This window comes from Panthera leo, chromosome B4 (assembly GCF_018350215.1).
Source record: "Panthera leo isolate Ple1 chromosome B4, P.leo_Ple1_pat1.1, whole genome shotgun sequence".
Taxonomy (NCBI): Eukaryota; Metazoa; Chordata; class Mammalia; order Carnivora; family Felidae; genus Panthera; species Panthera leo.
The window spans coordinates 41922695-41940325 of NC_056685.1; the positions used below are offsets into that span (position 1 = coordinate 41922695).

At 38.6% G+C, this 17631-nt stretch overlaps 2 protein-coding genes across 2 annotated transcripts in view; one reads left to right on the plus strand and one right to left on the minus strand.

The window, feature by feature from the left end:
* Positions 1-8661: 8661 nt before the first annotated feature.
* Positions 8662-17631, minus strand: part of CLEC4D (C-type lectin domain family 4 member D) — a 42264-nt gene continuing 33294 nt past the window's right edge. Inside the window, exons 8-9 of the mRNA XM_042945717.1 lie at positions 9248-9345; positions 8662-9003 (exon numbers count right to left, since the gene is read on the minus strand). Of these exons, the coding sequence (XP_042801651.1) occupies positions 8972-9003; positions 9248-9345 (130 nt within the window). The 3' untranslated portion in view covers positions 8662-8971. The remainder of the gene's footprint in view (positions 9004-9247; positions 9346-17631) is intronic.
* On the plus strand, positions 9445-14680 carry CLEC4E (C-type lectin domain family 4 member E). Its single transcript, XM_042945715.1, has 6 exons — positions 9445-9545; positions 10357-10449; positions 11056-11145; positions 12342-12493; positions 13166-13281; positions 14300-14680. Exons 1-6 carry the CDS (start codon positions 9509-9511, stop codon positions 14469-14471), a joined length of 660 nt encoding a protein of 219 aa, XP_042801649.1. The 5' UTR covers positions 9445-9508; the 3' UTR covers positions 14472-14680.

Consider the following 17631-nt stretch of genomic DNA (forward strand, 5'->3'; position numbering starts at 1 on the left):
CAAATTGTGAGATCATGACCTGAGCCAAAGTCAAACACATAACTGACTGAGCCGCCCAGGCACCCCAGTTCTTTTTTTTTTTTTAATTTTTATTTTTTAGACAGAGAGGGCATGTGAGCAGGGAAGAAGGGCAGAAGGAGCGAGAGAGAATCTTAAGCAGGCTGTATGCTCAGCACGGAGCCCAACTCCGGGCTCGATCCTACGACCCTGTTATCATGACCTGAGCCAAAATTAGGAGGTGGTTACTCAACCGACTGAGTCACCCAGGCGCCCCTGGTTCCCTCAGTGTTTTACATAAGCTTTGATCCATATTTCAAGCAGGCATATGGAAGCATACAGAATGCTATTTAGACTGTCTAAAGTTCAAATTTCACATTGTTTTGTGTTTATGAACAGTTTAATGAGGGATAACTAGATATCACTGGCTTTCTACTACCAGAACTTAAAATGTCTTAAAATTTAATTTTTATTGAAATAAGAAGAAAAAGATCTCTAACAAAAAGGAAGCATATTCTTGAGCACCCGTTATATTTTCACATATATGATTTTATTTAATTTTCACTCTAACCCTTGTTAACCTGCTACATGCTATTTAAAGATGACAAACTGAATCAGAGAAATGTCATCTGGATACACTGAAAGTCAAAGTCAGCCAGTAGGGGTGTTGAATTTGAACACTGTTCTATCTGCCCCAGAGCTGCTTTCACTGTGATTTGCTGCCACAATAATGACAGTGTCACTTGATTTAAAAGCAATTGTCATTCTTTTGACAAAATGCATTGATTTCACGCCACACTTTGGGATCTTTATTTTCATATTATTGTTCATTTCATATCAATGATGTCACTTAAACACTAATTCCTTTTACCTTCTGGGAGGAAAATATTCAAATAATTTTTTCCTTGAATTCCTATCTGATCTCAGTAGGATCACTTAACACTCCGGAAGAAATAGCCAACCCAATAAACCAGCCCTGGAAACCAAGATGGAAAAGGTTTCCCAAACCACCATGGCTTTGCCTTTGGTGCTCAGATAGGTGGATATGAAAGAAATCCACATACTACAGAAAATCAGCATGCTGAATGTGATTGCTTTGGGCTTATTGGACCTGCCTGGTAGGCATAGAGTCAGAAAAGTAATAGTCAAGGTCAAAAGTTCTAGAAAGCCCAAGTACTCCAGAGCACAGCAGAAGGGAGTAGCAGACCTTTTATTACACTGAAGGATGATTTTGCCAAACCGATTGTGTGCCAATGTTAGCAAAAGAGGGAGAAGGTCCCGGCCAGACTGGCAGATATATACATGAAGGAGCCATTATAAACTATCACCTTGGCGAATTGGGTCACCATCGGCCTTTGTAGAGTTTCCTGGTTTTATGGCATTGAAGGCCACAACCATAAGGAAGGTCTTTGCTAAAATAGCAGAAATGACTACAGAAAATATAACTCCAAAGAATGTTTACCTCAAGATGAAGGTGACCAGGCAAAAGGAGACCAGGTAAAAGTCAAAAAACAGAAGAAGCAAAGCATTAAGGAAGCAAGGAGGATATAACTGAGATTTCAATTATTTGCTCTGACGACAGATGTGTCTCCCTATTTGATAAATAGTCCTAAAATCAGAGTAGTGAGGACAGAAAACCAATGCCCAGAAGGCCATAACAGATCCTAGAGGGTCTTCATGGGACGAAAAAGTCCTAATTTGCGGAAGGAACTGATTTCTCTGTTTACTTGGATATGGGTCTTCAGGACCCTTGATGTTCATACATATCTGGAAGGGATACAGCTTGATTGATTATAGCCCATCAGTCATTCCCCAAATATGTGCATAAAGCAAATATATCTCGAACAGAACTATATTTGAATTCTGAGGTAAATATACCTAATTACATTCCTTAGATCATAACACTGAAAAATAAAGACCGTCTTTAATGGGAGAGAAACCATCTATTATACATTTGAATCCAAAATATCGAGCCAGAAAGAACGAGTTGAATTGAACGAGAGAGCAAGAATTTAGAAAGTGAAATGATGTTGAGGGCAAAACAGACTATATAAAAAATGGATTTGGGTAAAGTAGGAAAGGAAGAGGGAATACATTCTACAGATATCCTGCACCCAGGAAATATGTAGTCCTGATGTTTATTGAGTATCTTTATGGTAAGTGCTTTCTTTAAACTTATAATTTGTTTGTGGCAGCAGTTTTCAAGGGTGCTTTTTTATCATTAGTGCTTACAGTAAACAATAACAATGAAAGGAAGAAACTTTAGAGGTAAATGTTTTGAAGAAACTTCAAAACAAGCACAAGGAAGTGTGATGTTTCATCCATTAAGGTGTGACCTCACTCACGCAGGGGAATTTTATTATTTAAATTTTTTTTAATGTTTATTTATTTTTAATTTTTTTTTTTTTTTCAACGTTTTTTATTTATTTTTGGGACAGAGAGAGACAGAGCATGAACGGGGGAGGGGCAGAGAGAGAGGGAGACACAGAATCGGAAACAGGCTCCAGGCTCCGAGCCATCAGCCCAGAGCCTGACGCGGGGCTCGAACCCACGGACCGCGAGATCGTGACCTGGCTGAAGTCGGACGCTTAACCGACTGCGCCACCCAGGCGCCCCAAATGTTTATTTATTTTTGAGACAGAGTGAGACAGAGTGAGAGTGGGGGAGGAGCAGAGAGAGACAGGGAGACACAGAATCTGAAGCAGGCTCCAGGCTCCGAGCTGTCAGCACAGATCCAGATGTGGGGCTTAAACTCACAAAACATGACATGGTGACCTGAGCTGAAGTCAGATGCTTAACCGACTGAGCCACCCAAGTGCCCCCAAAATTGAATTTTAAAAATCTCTACATGATCTGTATATTGAAACTCCTTTCAGTGTGATGAGACTCAAATCTACGTGTATTATTAAGAATAAAATGCTACAATAATAGTTTTGAAAAAGCTATTAAATTTGTATCTAAAGTCAAATATCAAGAATTTCATTTAAAATTATTTAACTAATAAAAATTATTTAAATAGTATTAAATAGCTATTAAAAACTTCTTTATTTGGGGGTGTCTGGGCAGCCCAGTTGGTTGAGCATCTGGCTCTTGGCTTCGGCTCAGGTCATGATCTGACAGTTTTGTGGGTTTGAACCCCATGTCGGGCTCCCTGCTGGTGGCTCAGAGCCTGCTTGGGATTCCCTCCCTCCCTCCCTCTCTCTCTCTCCCTCTCTCTGCCCCTCCCCCACTCACACTTTCTCTGCCTCTCTCAGAATAAATAAATAAACTCTGATACAATGTTTTTAAAAAGTTGGTTTTTTAAAAAATTTGTATGGGTCCAAATTTTGACTTTATTTCTCACATTCTAATGAAATGGAGCGTGTTCTTTAACCTCTCCATCAATGTACTCACCATTAAAACGTGATTAATAATAGGACCTCATTACTGATCTCTGTAATCGCTGGATGAGATTTGTGTAAACAGCCTAACACAGGAAATGACATAGAGTAAATAATGAACGACTAGGACAAGTAGATGGTCGCTGGGGAGGATTTGTTATACTACTGTTTCTCTTTCCTACTTGAATTACTATGATAATATCTGTCCCATCCACACTGCTGATGCTCTGTTAAATATTTGGGGAGACATTATGTAAGGGCACAAACTTGCCAACCAGTAGAGAAATAATTCCTGAAGACTTAATGCACAGCATAGAGATTATAGTCAACAACATGGATTATAGTCAACAACTTCGAAGTTGCTAAGAGACTAGGTCTTACTCATACTCATTGCAAAAAAAGAAATAATTATGTGATGTGTTATATGCTATATGTAAATTGTGTCTCCGTAAAAATTTATGAATTGTTTAATTCATTTGGGAAATTACAAATGTGCAGAGCAGGTGCATTTGCCTCTGCTCTGCTTTGTAAATTCGGAGAATAGACTGTCAGAATTCAATGACTGCCCTTTAAATCCAGGGTTTGTGGTCTTTTGATGGCAGACCGTGTAAAGGCAACTTTATTTTCTCCACTGCCTTTGGGAAAAAAATCACTCACTAGTAAGGAGGCAAGTATGAAATTGGGAAAAAAGGCACTAACCACTGAAATGAGAGATCTGGGTTTTAGACCTTGTTTTGCCACTCAATATCTATAGATCCCCAGCAAACAATATATCTGATTTGGGACACATATCTTATTTGTGAATAAATGTATCAAATTAGATCACTGCATTGAACTCTAACATTTTCCTCCTCCCCATTCTCTGTGCATTTGTCTTTCTCTTTACAAATAATCACAGAGCTCACAGAACAAATCTTCTCGAACATGAAAGACCACTGCTGATTATAAACTGAAGGAAAAGATGATCATTGAATTCATGATAGGAACAAGGGCAACGTTATCAACGTATCAAAGGTAAATCAATGGGGACGTTCTATTGCCAGGGGAAAGAGATTTAATGATTTTTCAGCTGCCAAAATACAGTGGGAGCTGACCAAAGCCCAAAGCAGAATCTTTGGAACCAAAGGCAGTAGCATTAAGTTGGGACGTGCCTGGATAAAAAGCAGATGAGTAACTTGTTCTTGTCCAACAAATAGATTTTGTTAGGACTTCAGTGAAAGATGCTTGCTTCCCTCTTGTGCTTTATACACTATTTCTATGACTTAGCTCATTTCTGAGTCCTCAATAGACCTGGACCAGCCTTTTCCCAATCTGCTCCTAGCAGATCTGAATGAACTTGAGGGGGAAAGGTTAAAGCCAATCTTAACTGAGGGCCTAGGACATGCACGCCAAGCAATTTACTAAGGAATGTGTATTCTATTCTAGTCATCATCACAGCCCCTACTTCAGATAGTTATCCTCGTCATCTCTGTTTTAAAGTTCTTTATTTTCAAATTATAAAGTAAATAGGAAAATTGATGATGAATACAAATATTTAAAAAAAAAGAGTGCGGGGGTGCCTGGGTGGCTCAGGGGTTAAGCATCTGACCCGTGATTTTGGCTCAGGTCATGATCTCATGGTTCATGAGAGTGAGTGCTGAATGGGACTTGCACTATAGGCGAGGAACCTGCTTGGGATTCTCTCACTCCTTTTCTCTCTGCCCCTCCCCCTCTGTACAAACAGGGGAGGGGCAAGGAGAGGGAGACACAGAATCTGAGACAGACTCCAGGCTCTGACCTGTCAGCACAGAGCCTGATGAGGGCTCGAACCCATGAACCGTGAGATCATGACCTGAGTCGAAGTCAGACGCTACCCGACTGAGCCACCCAGGTGCCCCAATAAATAAACATTGCTTTTTCTTTTTTTAAAAAAAAAGAAAGAGTGCAGGGTGGGAGGGAGGGGAGGGTGGGTGATGGGTATTGAGGAGGGCACCTTTTGGGATGAGCACTGGGTGTTGTATGGAAACCATTTTGACAATAAATTTCATATATTGAAAAAACAAAAACAAAAACAAAAAAAACTTGTATCAGTCAAAGAGGGAGGTATAGAGCATCCTAGGCAGAAAGAAGCCATATGCAAAGGCTCTATGGTAGGAGGAAGCTGGGCATATTTGGAGAATCAAATGAGGTCTGGTGAAGAGGCAGGTGAGAGAAAAAGAGAGAGATTAGACTCAGAGGAATTAGATGTGGACAAAGAGTGAGACCAGACATACAAACAGCTACCAATAAGCAGAGTTGTGCAGACTGAACAAAATTTGTGAATCAGCACATTTGGCCATTGCTAATTACTAAAAGCTTTTTAATGGGTTACTGCATTTTGCAAAGTGAAAGATCATCTTACTACTATTTTATGCACATCTATGGCAAAGGACTACATTCATATCAGTGTCACTATTTAAATTTAATCACTAAGTCTTTGAGCTAGGACTAATATATACTTCCTGGAGAATTTTCTACACTTAACCTTGCTGTGAACAGATGAGGTATTGAGGTAGGTAGAATGCCTTCCCTAAATATGTCCATCTTCAAAACCTGTGAGTATGGTCCTTGATAGGGCAAAAGAGAATTTGCAGATGTGATTAAGTTATTTTGACATGAGATCATCCTGGGTTATGGAGGTGGTAAAACCAGAATATAAAATACCTCAATATTTTTATACTAATTATATATTGTCGAAAGGGTAATATTTTGTGTAGATTGACAGATAAATGAAATATGTTGTTAAGATGGAAAAAAAAAAGAAAGAGTGCAATGTCTAGATAGCTTTAATAAAATTATTCACAAAAATTTAAGTAATATGGTTAACATACATTTATAAAATTTGAAATAATAAATGTAACAGAAATCAATTATGTCATAATTTTAAGCTTTGTAGAATATCTCTGTTGGATGTAATATCTTGAAAAATGAAATAAATAAAAAATAAAAATAAAAATGAAATAAATCACTTGTTCTGTTACTTAACTTCCATTTAGGTTACAAATCTTTTAAGATAAATTCTGCTTGGGCATTTTCCGCATCTTACATGGCAGAATTAACAGCAGAATATTGATCTTGCCAGGGTGCCTGGGTGGCTCCGTCGGTTGGGCGTCCGACTTCAGCTCAGGTCATGATCTCAGGGTCCGCGAGTTTGAGCCCCGCGTTGGGCTCTGTGCTGTCAGTTCTGAGCCTCCGATTCTGTGTCTCCCTCTCTCTCTGCCCCTCCCCCACTCACGCTCTGTCTCTCTCTCTCTATCAAAGAATGAATAAAAGTTAAAAAAAACTTTTTTAAAAAGAATATTGGTTTTGCCACCTCAAAATTTCCTAAGGGAGCAAAATTCCAAAATCTTATTTAACAAAATTCATGGAAAATCATATTTGATACAGAAAGAAACTTTTATTGTTGTTAAAGAGCATGGGTACAAAGGGATTAGAGAAAAGGAAAGTGTTCAAAAATATCTCGTTCTCTATTCTCCCACAGTGAAAGGGAAGTTTGTATCCTATGAAAAAATAGCAGCATAGTGACCACAGCAGTAATGTGCCAACTGCTCTGTTAAGTAATCAGTGCTCCTATACTGTAATGTCCCTGTGTTACATTTACCTAATACGGTTTTAATATTAAATTGCTATGAGGAGTCCCTGGCTGGCTCAGCCTGTGAAGCATGCAGCTCTTGATCTCAGGGTTGTGAGTTTGAGCCCCGTATCGGGGGTAGGTGTTACTTTAAAAAATGAAATATTTTCCAAAACATTGCCATGAAAATTCCCCTCAGGCACAATTTTTATTATTATGTTTATATCCCAGAAGGTTATTCTGTGATGAAAACTCAAGCCAAATATTGATTTTGTTTTAAACGTTTGGCATGTATCATTGAGCCAGAAATGTGTACCTGCAAATATGTATAAAGGGAGTCAGTACCTCATGCGTTAGAGGAAGGAAAAACTAGAAGTTATTTGTGCCTGGTTTATAAATTATGGAAAAGTTTAAACAGTAGAGTCAGGAAGATAGATACCCAAATACAATGATGAATGTAACAGTAATTTTTAAAACATGAAAGTTTTTTAAAACATGAAAGCAGGTATGATCTTATTTGACAAAAAATGAATAAACAATCTATTATATAAACTCCACCTCTATAAGCTTGGAAAATGTCTCAAAGTATACATAAGAAATCATCAAGGAGCACCTGGGTGGCTCAGTCTGTTAAGCGTCCGACTTCGGCTCATGGTCTCAAGATTTGTGGGTTTGAGCCCCGCGTCGGGCTCTGTGCTGACAGCTCAGAGCGTGGAGCCTGTTTCAGATTCTGTGTCTCCCTCTCTCTGCCCCTCTCCCCAGCTCGCGCTCAATAAATAAAATTAAAAAAAAAAAAAAAAGGAACAAATCATCAAGCATGGTCGACTTTAGAAGGACAGATGGGAGGTCTTTTACTTGCCATATTCTTCTCATACTGTTAACCATAAAAATATTACTTTTATAATTTGGAAAAAGTGATAAAACAAAGGATCAAAACATATACATATTTTGGCTGGTAAGATGCTAATCATTAACTATTAATATTCATTAATTGCATGTTCATAAAATTATTAACATATAATTGTCTGTGGACATTAGTTATTGCTGAATGATCATGATTAATAAATAATTGACTGTAGTCATTATGATTCATCATTTAATAATTCATTTAACTCAGCCATTGTATAATTTCTTTTTGTAGGTCAAAAGCCATTTGCTGATAAGACACATGTTAAACATGTATATATTTTATAATATGGACATGTATAATTTTTAAACATTCTTTAATAAATCTATATAACTGTAAAATGGAAGATGCAGAGGAAGTTGAGCAATACATTGAAACAACAAAAAGTCCCTTTGAGAACAAGGATATTTTCTAACATGTGAAAAGCGTGTGAGTCATTGTTGTGGGAATTACCAAGTCATATATATGTTACTAACGCCTCCTGACACCTGTGAATTTTAATCAATAGAGGTCAGCTGGATCTTGTTCCAAAGTATTTTTAAGGAATAGAGTGGAAAATTACTATAGGTAACTAACCTTCCAGAGAAAGCGGCATTGTATTTTAATGTCTAATTGACATTGCTTCTTCTGACATTCAAATTCATTTCTCTTATATAGGTCACATTATAAAACAAAAACTCCCAAAGAATTAGGAAGAATAGAATGAGATTACCCACTGAGTCTCGAAGGTGGCAGAAGCTGTGTTGTAACGGAAGGAACAAGGAACGGAGCTGAATTGCAAAGTAGTCATATCATGTAAGGCGTGGGGGGGTTCAACTGGGGCAGAGGTAGGAGATTGCTTTAACAAAAGGGCTATAAACCCACAATGCGACATACTCAGCCCAACATGAAGCCAGAATGTTCCAGCGTTGCAAGCAAATGAGGAAGAAACCCACCTGAACTATGAAAAGAAACTCACACGGAGTTATAAATGCCTCTACGATGTGCCCAGCTGTGTGCCGAGTGCAAAGATTTGGTTTTGTCCTCTTTCCCGCCGACAAATGTGTGACAGTAAGGCTCAGAAGTAAAACTGGGAGTGCAGAGGCGGGCCCGTGAATGTCAGAGACAAACTGAGGCATGAGTGGGGAGGCCTGGAAGAAAGTAGCGATTTTTTTTTTTTTTTTTTAAATAGGCATCACATCCAGCACAGAGCCCAATGAGGGGCTTGAACTCACCTCCCTGAGATCAAGCCCTGAGCTGAGATCAAGAGTCGGATGCTTAACCGACTGAGCCCCCTGGGCGCCCCAAACAGAGAGATTTTATCCACCCAAAGAAAACAGTGTTTTGAAGCCCCTGATGTTTCCCCTCGGTCAGCCCATTTCTGTTGGTACTTACCACTATCATCATTTCCCCACTTTGTTGTTTCCTTAAGTGAGGAGACTCGTTGCCCGGTAAACTCCCTTGTCCTCCTTATGCAAGAAAGGAAACCCTGACTGAAACACAAAGCCGCAGAACAAATTAATATTATTATGCCTTCGGGCTGAACTTCCTTAAAAAAAAAAAAAAAACAGAAATGGATTCATTTTCCTTAGATCTTAGCAACAAAATAGTACTGGACTCAGAAACTGATGAGAGAAGGAGAGAGAGAGAGAGAGAATGAATTCATCCCAACCATCTACATCACAAGGCACAGGTAAAATTTGCAACTCTCCCTTTCTTTCATAGATCTTTTTTTGGGGGGAAGCGGTGATAAATATGCTGAGGGGATAGGACACTAGAAATGTCTCCACTAAAGTAAAAGAAGGGAGACAGAGACAGAATGCAAGGGGGAAAACAGGCAGTGGTTAGGAGACGCTATGTTGTACTGAGGGTTGCTGGGCTGGGTTTTGGGGGAGAACTGAATCAGACTGCTGTTCCCACCCTTTCACTGTGTTGCATTGGGCAAGCCACCTCCCTTCTCTGGAACTCACTTTCCCTGTTTGTAAAATATTTATCGGGTGGGAGGGGGAGAGGAACTATAAGAACATTGCTCGAGTTTTATATGAATTGGTTTACAAAGGGCTTGGGAAATGAGACGCCAGAAAGAGGAGGGCAGGAGAGAGATTAAAAAAAACAAAACAGAGAGGGTGAGAGAGAGAAAGGGAAAGACAAAGATAGGAAAAGAAGACGGAAAGCCTGAGAGACTTAAGAAGGAAAAATAGCACATCTGTCTCAGTTCACGAGTCTTAAGATCAGCAATGGCTTATTCTAGTGGTTCTAAAAGCTGGTTCCCAGACCAGGAACTTGCTGGCTCCATAGCAGCTCTAATGAATTGTTAACTCTAGAAGTGAGGCCCCATCATTGGTGTTTAAACAAACTCTCCAAATGATTCTGAGGCATGCTGAAGTCTAAGAATTACTCCATATAGACAGCTCAAGTGGGAGGAGATAAGTAAGGTTGAATAAGAATCTCTTTTGTACCTTGCCCTGGGAAGATTGACCATGTTTGCATATTGCTTTCTACAGAGAAAGGACACTTCTCTTCCCAAAGGCTCTTATGGACTGTTGCTGGGGTCTCCATTCTACTGCTCAGTGTCTGTTTTATCACCAGATGTGTTGGTGAGTTCTAAAGGTCAAGTTTAATCTCCCTGGTGAATATTAAGAGAAAAATCTTTCTTCTTGCCTGTGGGTTCTCTTCTCCCCCAAAGGGTATTTCTGTTCCACTTTCTTCCCTGTTTATCTCCAGGTTATTCCTCAACTAGAACCCCAACTAGTACAGAACGGTTACCAAATTGCAGCGACCTCTGACATATTTTTCATGATAGACATTTTTCATCTCCTTGGTGGCCTTGAGTCCTCGCCTTTGTACTTCTGTCATGAGTGTAAACTTCTCCACGGGAACCTAGCCAGAGACATGACAAACTGTGTTTTGGAACAAGGGTAGGCAGGGTGGGCATAAGAGAAAGTGAAAGCATATTTGTTTTCTCTGGGCCTTTGGACCTGAAGTAAAGTACATTCATCTTCATAAAGCAGCAAAAACCATGAAATGTGAATCCTTTTTTCTTTGGGTAAGTAAATCTCGGTACCTCTCCGTGTAGAAGGACAAATAGAGAATTAAAAAAAGATATCATGATGATTGCTGGTACTTTTGTTACAAATACACACATGATAAACTTTATTTTTTATCAAGAATAACGAACATACACTCTGCCCCTTTCCTTACAGTGACGTATCATAGCTTTCAACTCTGTGATGAGAAAAAGTTCCAGCCATATGAGGATTTAATGGACTTCTCCTGCTACAAAGATGGATCGGGTATAATAGTCCTCAAATTTGAACATCAACATTTACATATTGACACTTTTTGGCTTCTAGATTGATTTTGGGACAAGTAGTTGGATGATGTCCTGTTTCTCAAAAACAAAATATAAAATCTTGCCTGTACTACCAGAGAATGATGAGGAATTGATAAGACAGGTCTAGGACTTTGAAAACGTGATTAGCATTGGACAGGAAATCCTGGGGACATTATAGCAAACTTTTAGAAGAAATTTGAGGTATGTCTGAACAGAAAATCTAGAAGTGGAAGGTATTATCTCCAGGAGTGCACTTTCTTTTCATTCCTCACTTGCTTCCCAATGAGAATGAAGAAGAAAAAATAGAGAGAGAATAGGGAATTTGGAGATATCTCAGAAATATACTCTCTACACTCTTATATATATAGTTTTGTTCTAAGTCTTAGCAAAATGCTACATGACGCTCCTCTGGAACTTAATTTCCTCACCATTAAATTGAGAAACACTGGACTATTTCTTTTTAATAAACTTCAGAGACTTACATTCTACAATTCTAAGAAGTTTAGCCCATCTCCACAACCAGTTTGGAGACTTTGTTGAGGGCATATTGCTTGGGCAACATGAGAGATGGTTGCTTAGATAAAATGCATAACCTTCTCTCACCTTGGCATTCTAAGAATAGTTAATAAGGCTCTATATCAATAGCATAACAGAGTTAGATTGTATGTATGACTGCATCTACTGGCAAGTTTAGAAAATAAGGATTATATCTCAGGGTGCCTGGGTGGCTCAGTCAGTTAAGCATCTGACTTAGGCTCAGGTCATGATCTTATGGTTCATGGATTCGAGCCCTACATCAGGCTCTGTGCTAACAGCACAGAGCCTAGAGCCTGCTTCGGATCCTGTGTCTCCCTCTCTTCCTGTCCCTTCCCCACTCGTGTTCTGTCTCTTAAAAATAAATAAACGTTTAAAAAAATTTTTTTTAATTTAGAAAATAAAGGTTATGTCTCAAAAGACAAGACAATTGCTATTTGTGTTTACTGACATAGGAATTCTCTAAAGTCTTAGATAGTAGGTTGGGGAGTGGGCAAGGACAAGGGGCTCCAAGGTACCAGTCAGAAGACTGGTAATGATGAACTTCATGAGGCCAGATGAAGCTTTCTGTTTCCTTACTTAGTTGATACATGACACTCATGGAAACGTCTCTCCTCCTAGGTTCAGTCAAGAATTGTTGTCCGTCGAGCTGGATCCATTTTCAATCTAGCTGCTACTTATTTTCTACTAACACCATGTCCTGGGCATCAAGCGTAAAAAACTGCTCAAACATGGGAGCACATCTGGTTGTTATCAACACACAGGAGGAGCAGGTAGTTGGAGCACAGTCACCTCCAGTGTCAGTGTAACATTCTTTCCAGGATCTATCCCTCTTTCCATACGTGTATGCACTCTTTGGTCCAAAATTACTATTTGTTAAGTGAATGTATTAAAATGCATGCTGTTCCTACTATTTCTATAAGTCGATACCTACTCTAATTTATTGTCATCACTAGAAGAGCCTGAGGGGGGAAAAAGGGGAATTTCCATGTTCAATGCCTTTCTTACTAAGACAGGGAAAAAAAGGGGGGGGGGATGCTGACAGTTCATTTTAGAGTGACTATTGTGTTGATGAACACATCAGATGATTATGTCAGATATGCCCAAGATATGTCCGTTATCTTTAAGCTGTGATTAATAATCTTTCATGCTGGATATATAAGTAGCTTTTGCTACAAATAACAGTAGATCAGCTTTGAGTGAGATATTAAGAAACTCCTTCTCTGTTAAAGATTCTCTTTTTGTTGGTTTAATTCTATGTTCCGTATGTTTTTACCACAATAGAAAAAAAATCAGGAGATACTCCTCCATGATCTTCCGATTTCAGAGCCATTTATCTGCCACCTATAATCCACTTTACCTCTTTTAATAACAATTACCTTCAACATTTGTCCAAAATTGAAATGACTGATCTACTTTGTGTTTTTATCGTGTTGCTCCTCTAGGAATTTCTTTTCTACGCGAAACCGAAAAGGAGAGAGTTTTATATTGGACTGACAGACCAGGTGATTGAGGGTCAGTGGCAATGGGTAGATGGCACACCTTTCACAGAAGCTCTGAGGTAATTTCCTTCTTACAGGACAATTTTAACACTATCTCAAGTCCCAAAGTTAGACCATTGTTGAGGGGAGTTCTCAGAACCTCCTTCCATTCCATGAGATATTTTCAGGTCAATCCTTGGTGATTTTATGTGCAAGAAGATAGTCGAAGGAAGCACGAGGATCTCGTGCTCTGGCTTCCTGAGACCATCGGAAGGATAAAGGGGAAATAACAGATGAACATGAGGAGGGAATCAGAATCGAAGACTAATTCATCGGAAATGCAGCAGAGACAAAGAGTGAAATTCAGAGTCTTGTGCCCAAACTAGTAAATGATTTGAGGGTAGTGATTTGAGAAAGGAGATTTATGGAGTGAAAGTGGGGACTCCCTTGATAAGGTCTCTTTTCCCTTTGATAGTGACCTTACACCCTTAGAGCACAGCACATTGGAGTTTTCATGGGTTTGATCTCATTAATTATTTCATTTTACCTAAATTGCACCCTTCTGAGATACATCGATATTATTAATCTTCATTTAGCATTTGAGGAAACCAAAGGCTCAGTTCTAAGAGTACAGCTGCCATGCACTGAGACTCTAGAAAGTTGCTTCTCTACAGCACCGTAACACCACTAAAGTATGCACCTACGTTAATTCAAACTCGGTGCAGAATAAAGGGAACTAAACGTAAGATGAGACAGAAGCGTGAAGGAAACAAATTCATGAGCATCAGTGCTTCCCGTAACTTCTCATTATGGGTCTACAGCTGAGGAAGCTTGACAGACCAGAAAGTCAGGAATATCCAGCTGGGCTTCGCCACTCGCAAACTCTAAGACTTAAGACAAGTGGTTTGGTTTTTCCGGGATTCCTTTTCTTCAATAAAATGGAGGTTATAATGCCTAACTATAATGCCTAATGGAGGTTATAATGCGCAACAAAATTGTTGCGAGGGAGCACAACACAAATGCAACTGGTCTAGCACATGAGGTCACTTGGCCTCCTGTAGCTGGGATTTAAAATCTTCTGCACTTGCTCTCTTCCAGCTTCTGGGACGAAGGGGAGCCCAATAATATAGTTACAGTGGAGGACTGTGCTACCATACGAGACTCTTCAAATCCGAGGAAAAATTGGAATGACGTGCCCTGTTTCTTCAATGTGTTTCGGATTTGTGAAATGCCTGAAATAAGTGCCTTGAATAACAAAAAAATCTTCTGAGAACAGAAAGCACAACTGAAATGCATAAATACAGAGGCACAAGAGCATGAACACAACACCAACAGGAGAAAACTGTGCACTGCACTTTATAAGGACTACCTAGGGACTTCATAAGGACTTGTCGCTTTTGATATAAATAAACTAAGTAGTTTTGGGGCGCCTGGGTGGCTCAGTCGGTTAAGCGTCTGACTTCGGCTCAGGTCATGATCTCGAAGTTCGTGAGTTCGAGCCCCGCATCAGGTTCTGTGCTGACAGCTCAGAGCCTGGAGCCTGCTTCGAATTCTGTGTCTCCTTCTCTCTCTGTCCCTCCCCTGCTCGCACTCTGTCTCTGTCTCTCAAAAATAAATAAACATGAAAGAAAAATTTTTTAAAAAAGATTTTAAATAAAATAAGTAGTTTTGAATGATATAATTTATGATCCTGATTGACATGCATTTTTCTCTATATTAGTCTCAGGACTTCTCCCAATTTACCAAGCAATTCTCTAACAAATGCTGGGAAAAGTAAAGAATACTCCTGCTTTGTTTGTGAATATTTATATGAACATATAGAGACATACAGCAAGTACAGAGCCCAGCAAAGAAGAGGATTTTATTTTTCTTTTCTTTTCTTTTACATTTTGTGTTTATTTTGTATGTCAAAGTTCAATTATATCAGAGGCTTAATTGTAATTCCAAATAACAAAGCCATATATCCATAAGTCAGATAAGGGGGACTAAGAATCCCATTAACTAATCCATTACATTAGCTAGTTATCATTAACCCAAGAGCTGGCCCAACGCTGACAAAACTTAGAGCCAAGTAGTTGTCACAGAGATCAACTCAATGAACCAATTTATTTTTAAGATATAGACAAACTGTTGACTTTAAAACCTACCTCATTGGATTCACCTCTGTAGAAGCTATCCAGTGCTATATTATTAAGTGGATATATGTGAACAGTCCAAGAAATATACTAACGACTTTTATAAAATAGATCATAAATTTGCAATGAAGCAGAAACGCCTTTATATTTTCCTATAGGATAGCAAAACATTTCAGAATGCCAAAGGATTTATAATTTCATTAACATCCTGAGAAAAATAGCTCTACTAGGAATAAAACTCAATATAGATATAGAAGATTTCTTTTTTTTTATTTAAATCCAAGTTAGTTACCATATAGTGTAATAATGATTTCAAGAATAGAATTTAATGATTCATCACTTACATATAATATCCAGTGCTCATCCCAACAAGTGTCCTCCTTAATGCCCATCACCCACTTAGCCCATCCACCCCCAATACCCCGCCAGCAACCCCCAGTTTGTTCTCTGTATTTAAGAGTCTCTTACGGTTTGACTCCTCTGTTTTTCTGTCATTTTTGCTTCCCTTCGCCTATGGTCATCTGCTTTGTTTCTTAAATGTCACACATGAGTGAAATCATATATTTGTCTTTGACTGACTTATTCCCCTTAGCATAATACACTCTACTTCCATCCACGCTGTTGCAAATGGCTCCACTGGATAACTGAATCTCACTTGGATTTGTGGCTATTGCTCAGCTAGGGCCAGGGTCCAATAGCTAAATTGTTCTAAGAGAACATTCAGCTTGACAGCTTCCTATCTCAAGCCTATCCACTACGTGCATAATATTTTAATCAATGCTGATAAGGTTATTCAAGAATATTTAAATATCATGGTACCTTAAATAACCACACTTCTTGCACACGGCACCACACAGAGACCCTCAAAATTCATACACTGAAATTAATGTGTAATCATTACATGGGAAAATTCAACTGGGTAAGTGAATATAATATGTAGTAAAACCTTGGATTGCGAGTAACTTGTTCTGCAAGTGTTCTGCAAGACGAGCAAACATTTCTGATAAATATTAACTTGATCAAAGAGCAATGTCTTGCAACACAAGTAGTATGTGACACCGAATGTCATATGATCACAACTGAGCCAATGGTTCTTCTCTCTCTCTCTCTCTCTGTGTGTGTGTGGGATTGTGGGTGATCATCTCCCATGTTCAGATGCTCAGTCTCAGACTGTGGTGTTTGGCAGAAATCAGTGATTTTTCAGAACGTTGGGAGGGGCCCACAGCTAGCACTAGTGTATTTTTTTTTTTTTTGACATTTTTATTTTTTTATTTTTATTTTTTAAGTTTTAACATAGTTCATGATTTAATTAAAGTATAATCATTTAGTGATCATTTTGATCCATTTTGTCTTCTTATTCCCGAAATTTTCTTTTTTTTTTTTAAACGCTGTAGTTGGATGTTTATTTTTTTTTAATGTTTATTTATTTATTTTTTTAATATATGAAATTTACTGTCAAATTGGTTTCCATACAACACCCAGTGCTCATCCCAAAAGGTGCCCTCCTCAATACCCATCACCCACCCTACCCTCCCTCCCACCTGGCACTAGTGTATTTTTTGTCACTTCAAAGCACCTATGGATAGTCCTCTGCTTTTCTATACAAGAGTAAGCTTAGGAATGCTTTGCTTCATTCTAGGTCAGGCTGTCTGCCAATATAGACCCTTTCCTCTGCTACCTTATTGCCAATTACATTAAATACAGCATGTGACAAGAGTTTATCAATACTGTACCGAAGTCAACATCCGTGCGAGTGTATACAATGGCCCCGATGCAGAAGATTTCATTGAGCCAATAGATAGCAGTGATTCCATTAATGATAGTGAAAGTCGCCCTACACAATAACCTTCCTTCTCTTGTCCCTCTCACACCAGCCACAAAGGTTTCCAAAGGTAAGCGCAGGTTAATTTGTTTATTTTTCTTTATATTTTATATTTTCTTTGTTACTTTGTATTATATTACAGTATTGTAATCATTTTTATATGAATATTTTGGGGTTGTGGGATGAATCATCTGAGTTTCCATGATTTCTTATGGGGAAATTCACTTTGATATACAAGTGCTTTGGATTACAAGCATGTTTCTGGAATGAATTACGCTCACAAACCAAGGTTTATCTATATTAGTTTTCCTTAAAGTGTTCATTCCTCTTAGATATATGTGACGATATGTAGTTTTGTTGATTTTTATTATATAAGGAAATATTTTGTCACTCAAAAGTTATCTCAGATTATGATATACCAATATAATGAAACACTATTTACTTATATGGGGCAAGGTATAAATCATTTTCCA

Excerpts from the sequence above, each read along its gene's own strand:
- CLEC4E (XM_042945715.1), top strand. The coding sequence starts at position 9,509 with ATGAATTCATCCCAACCATCTACATCACAAGGCACAG. Across the intron at positions 9,546-10,356 it reads ATCTACATCACAAGGCACAG|AGAAAGGACACTTCTCTTCC; the intron begins GTAAAATTTGCA and ends TGCTTTCTACAG. Across the intron at positions 11,146-12,341 it reads CTGCTACAAAGATGGATCGG|GTTCAGTCAAGAATTGTTGT; the intron begins GTATAATAGTCC and ends CTCTCCTCCTAG.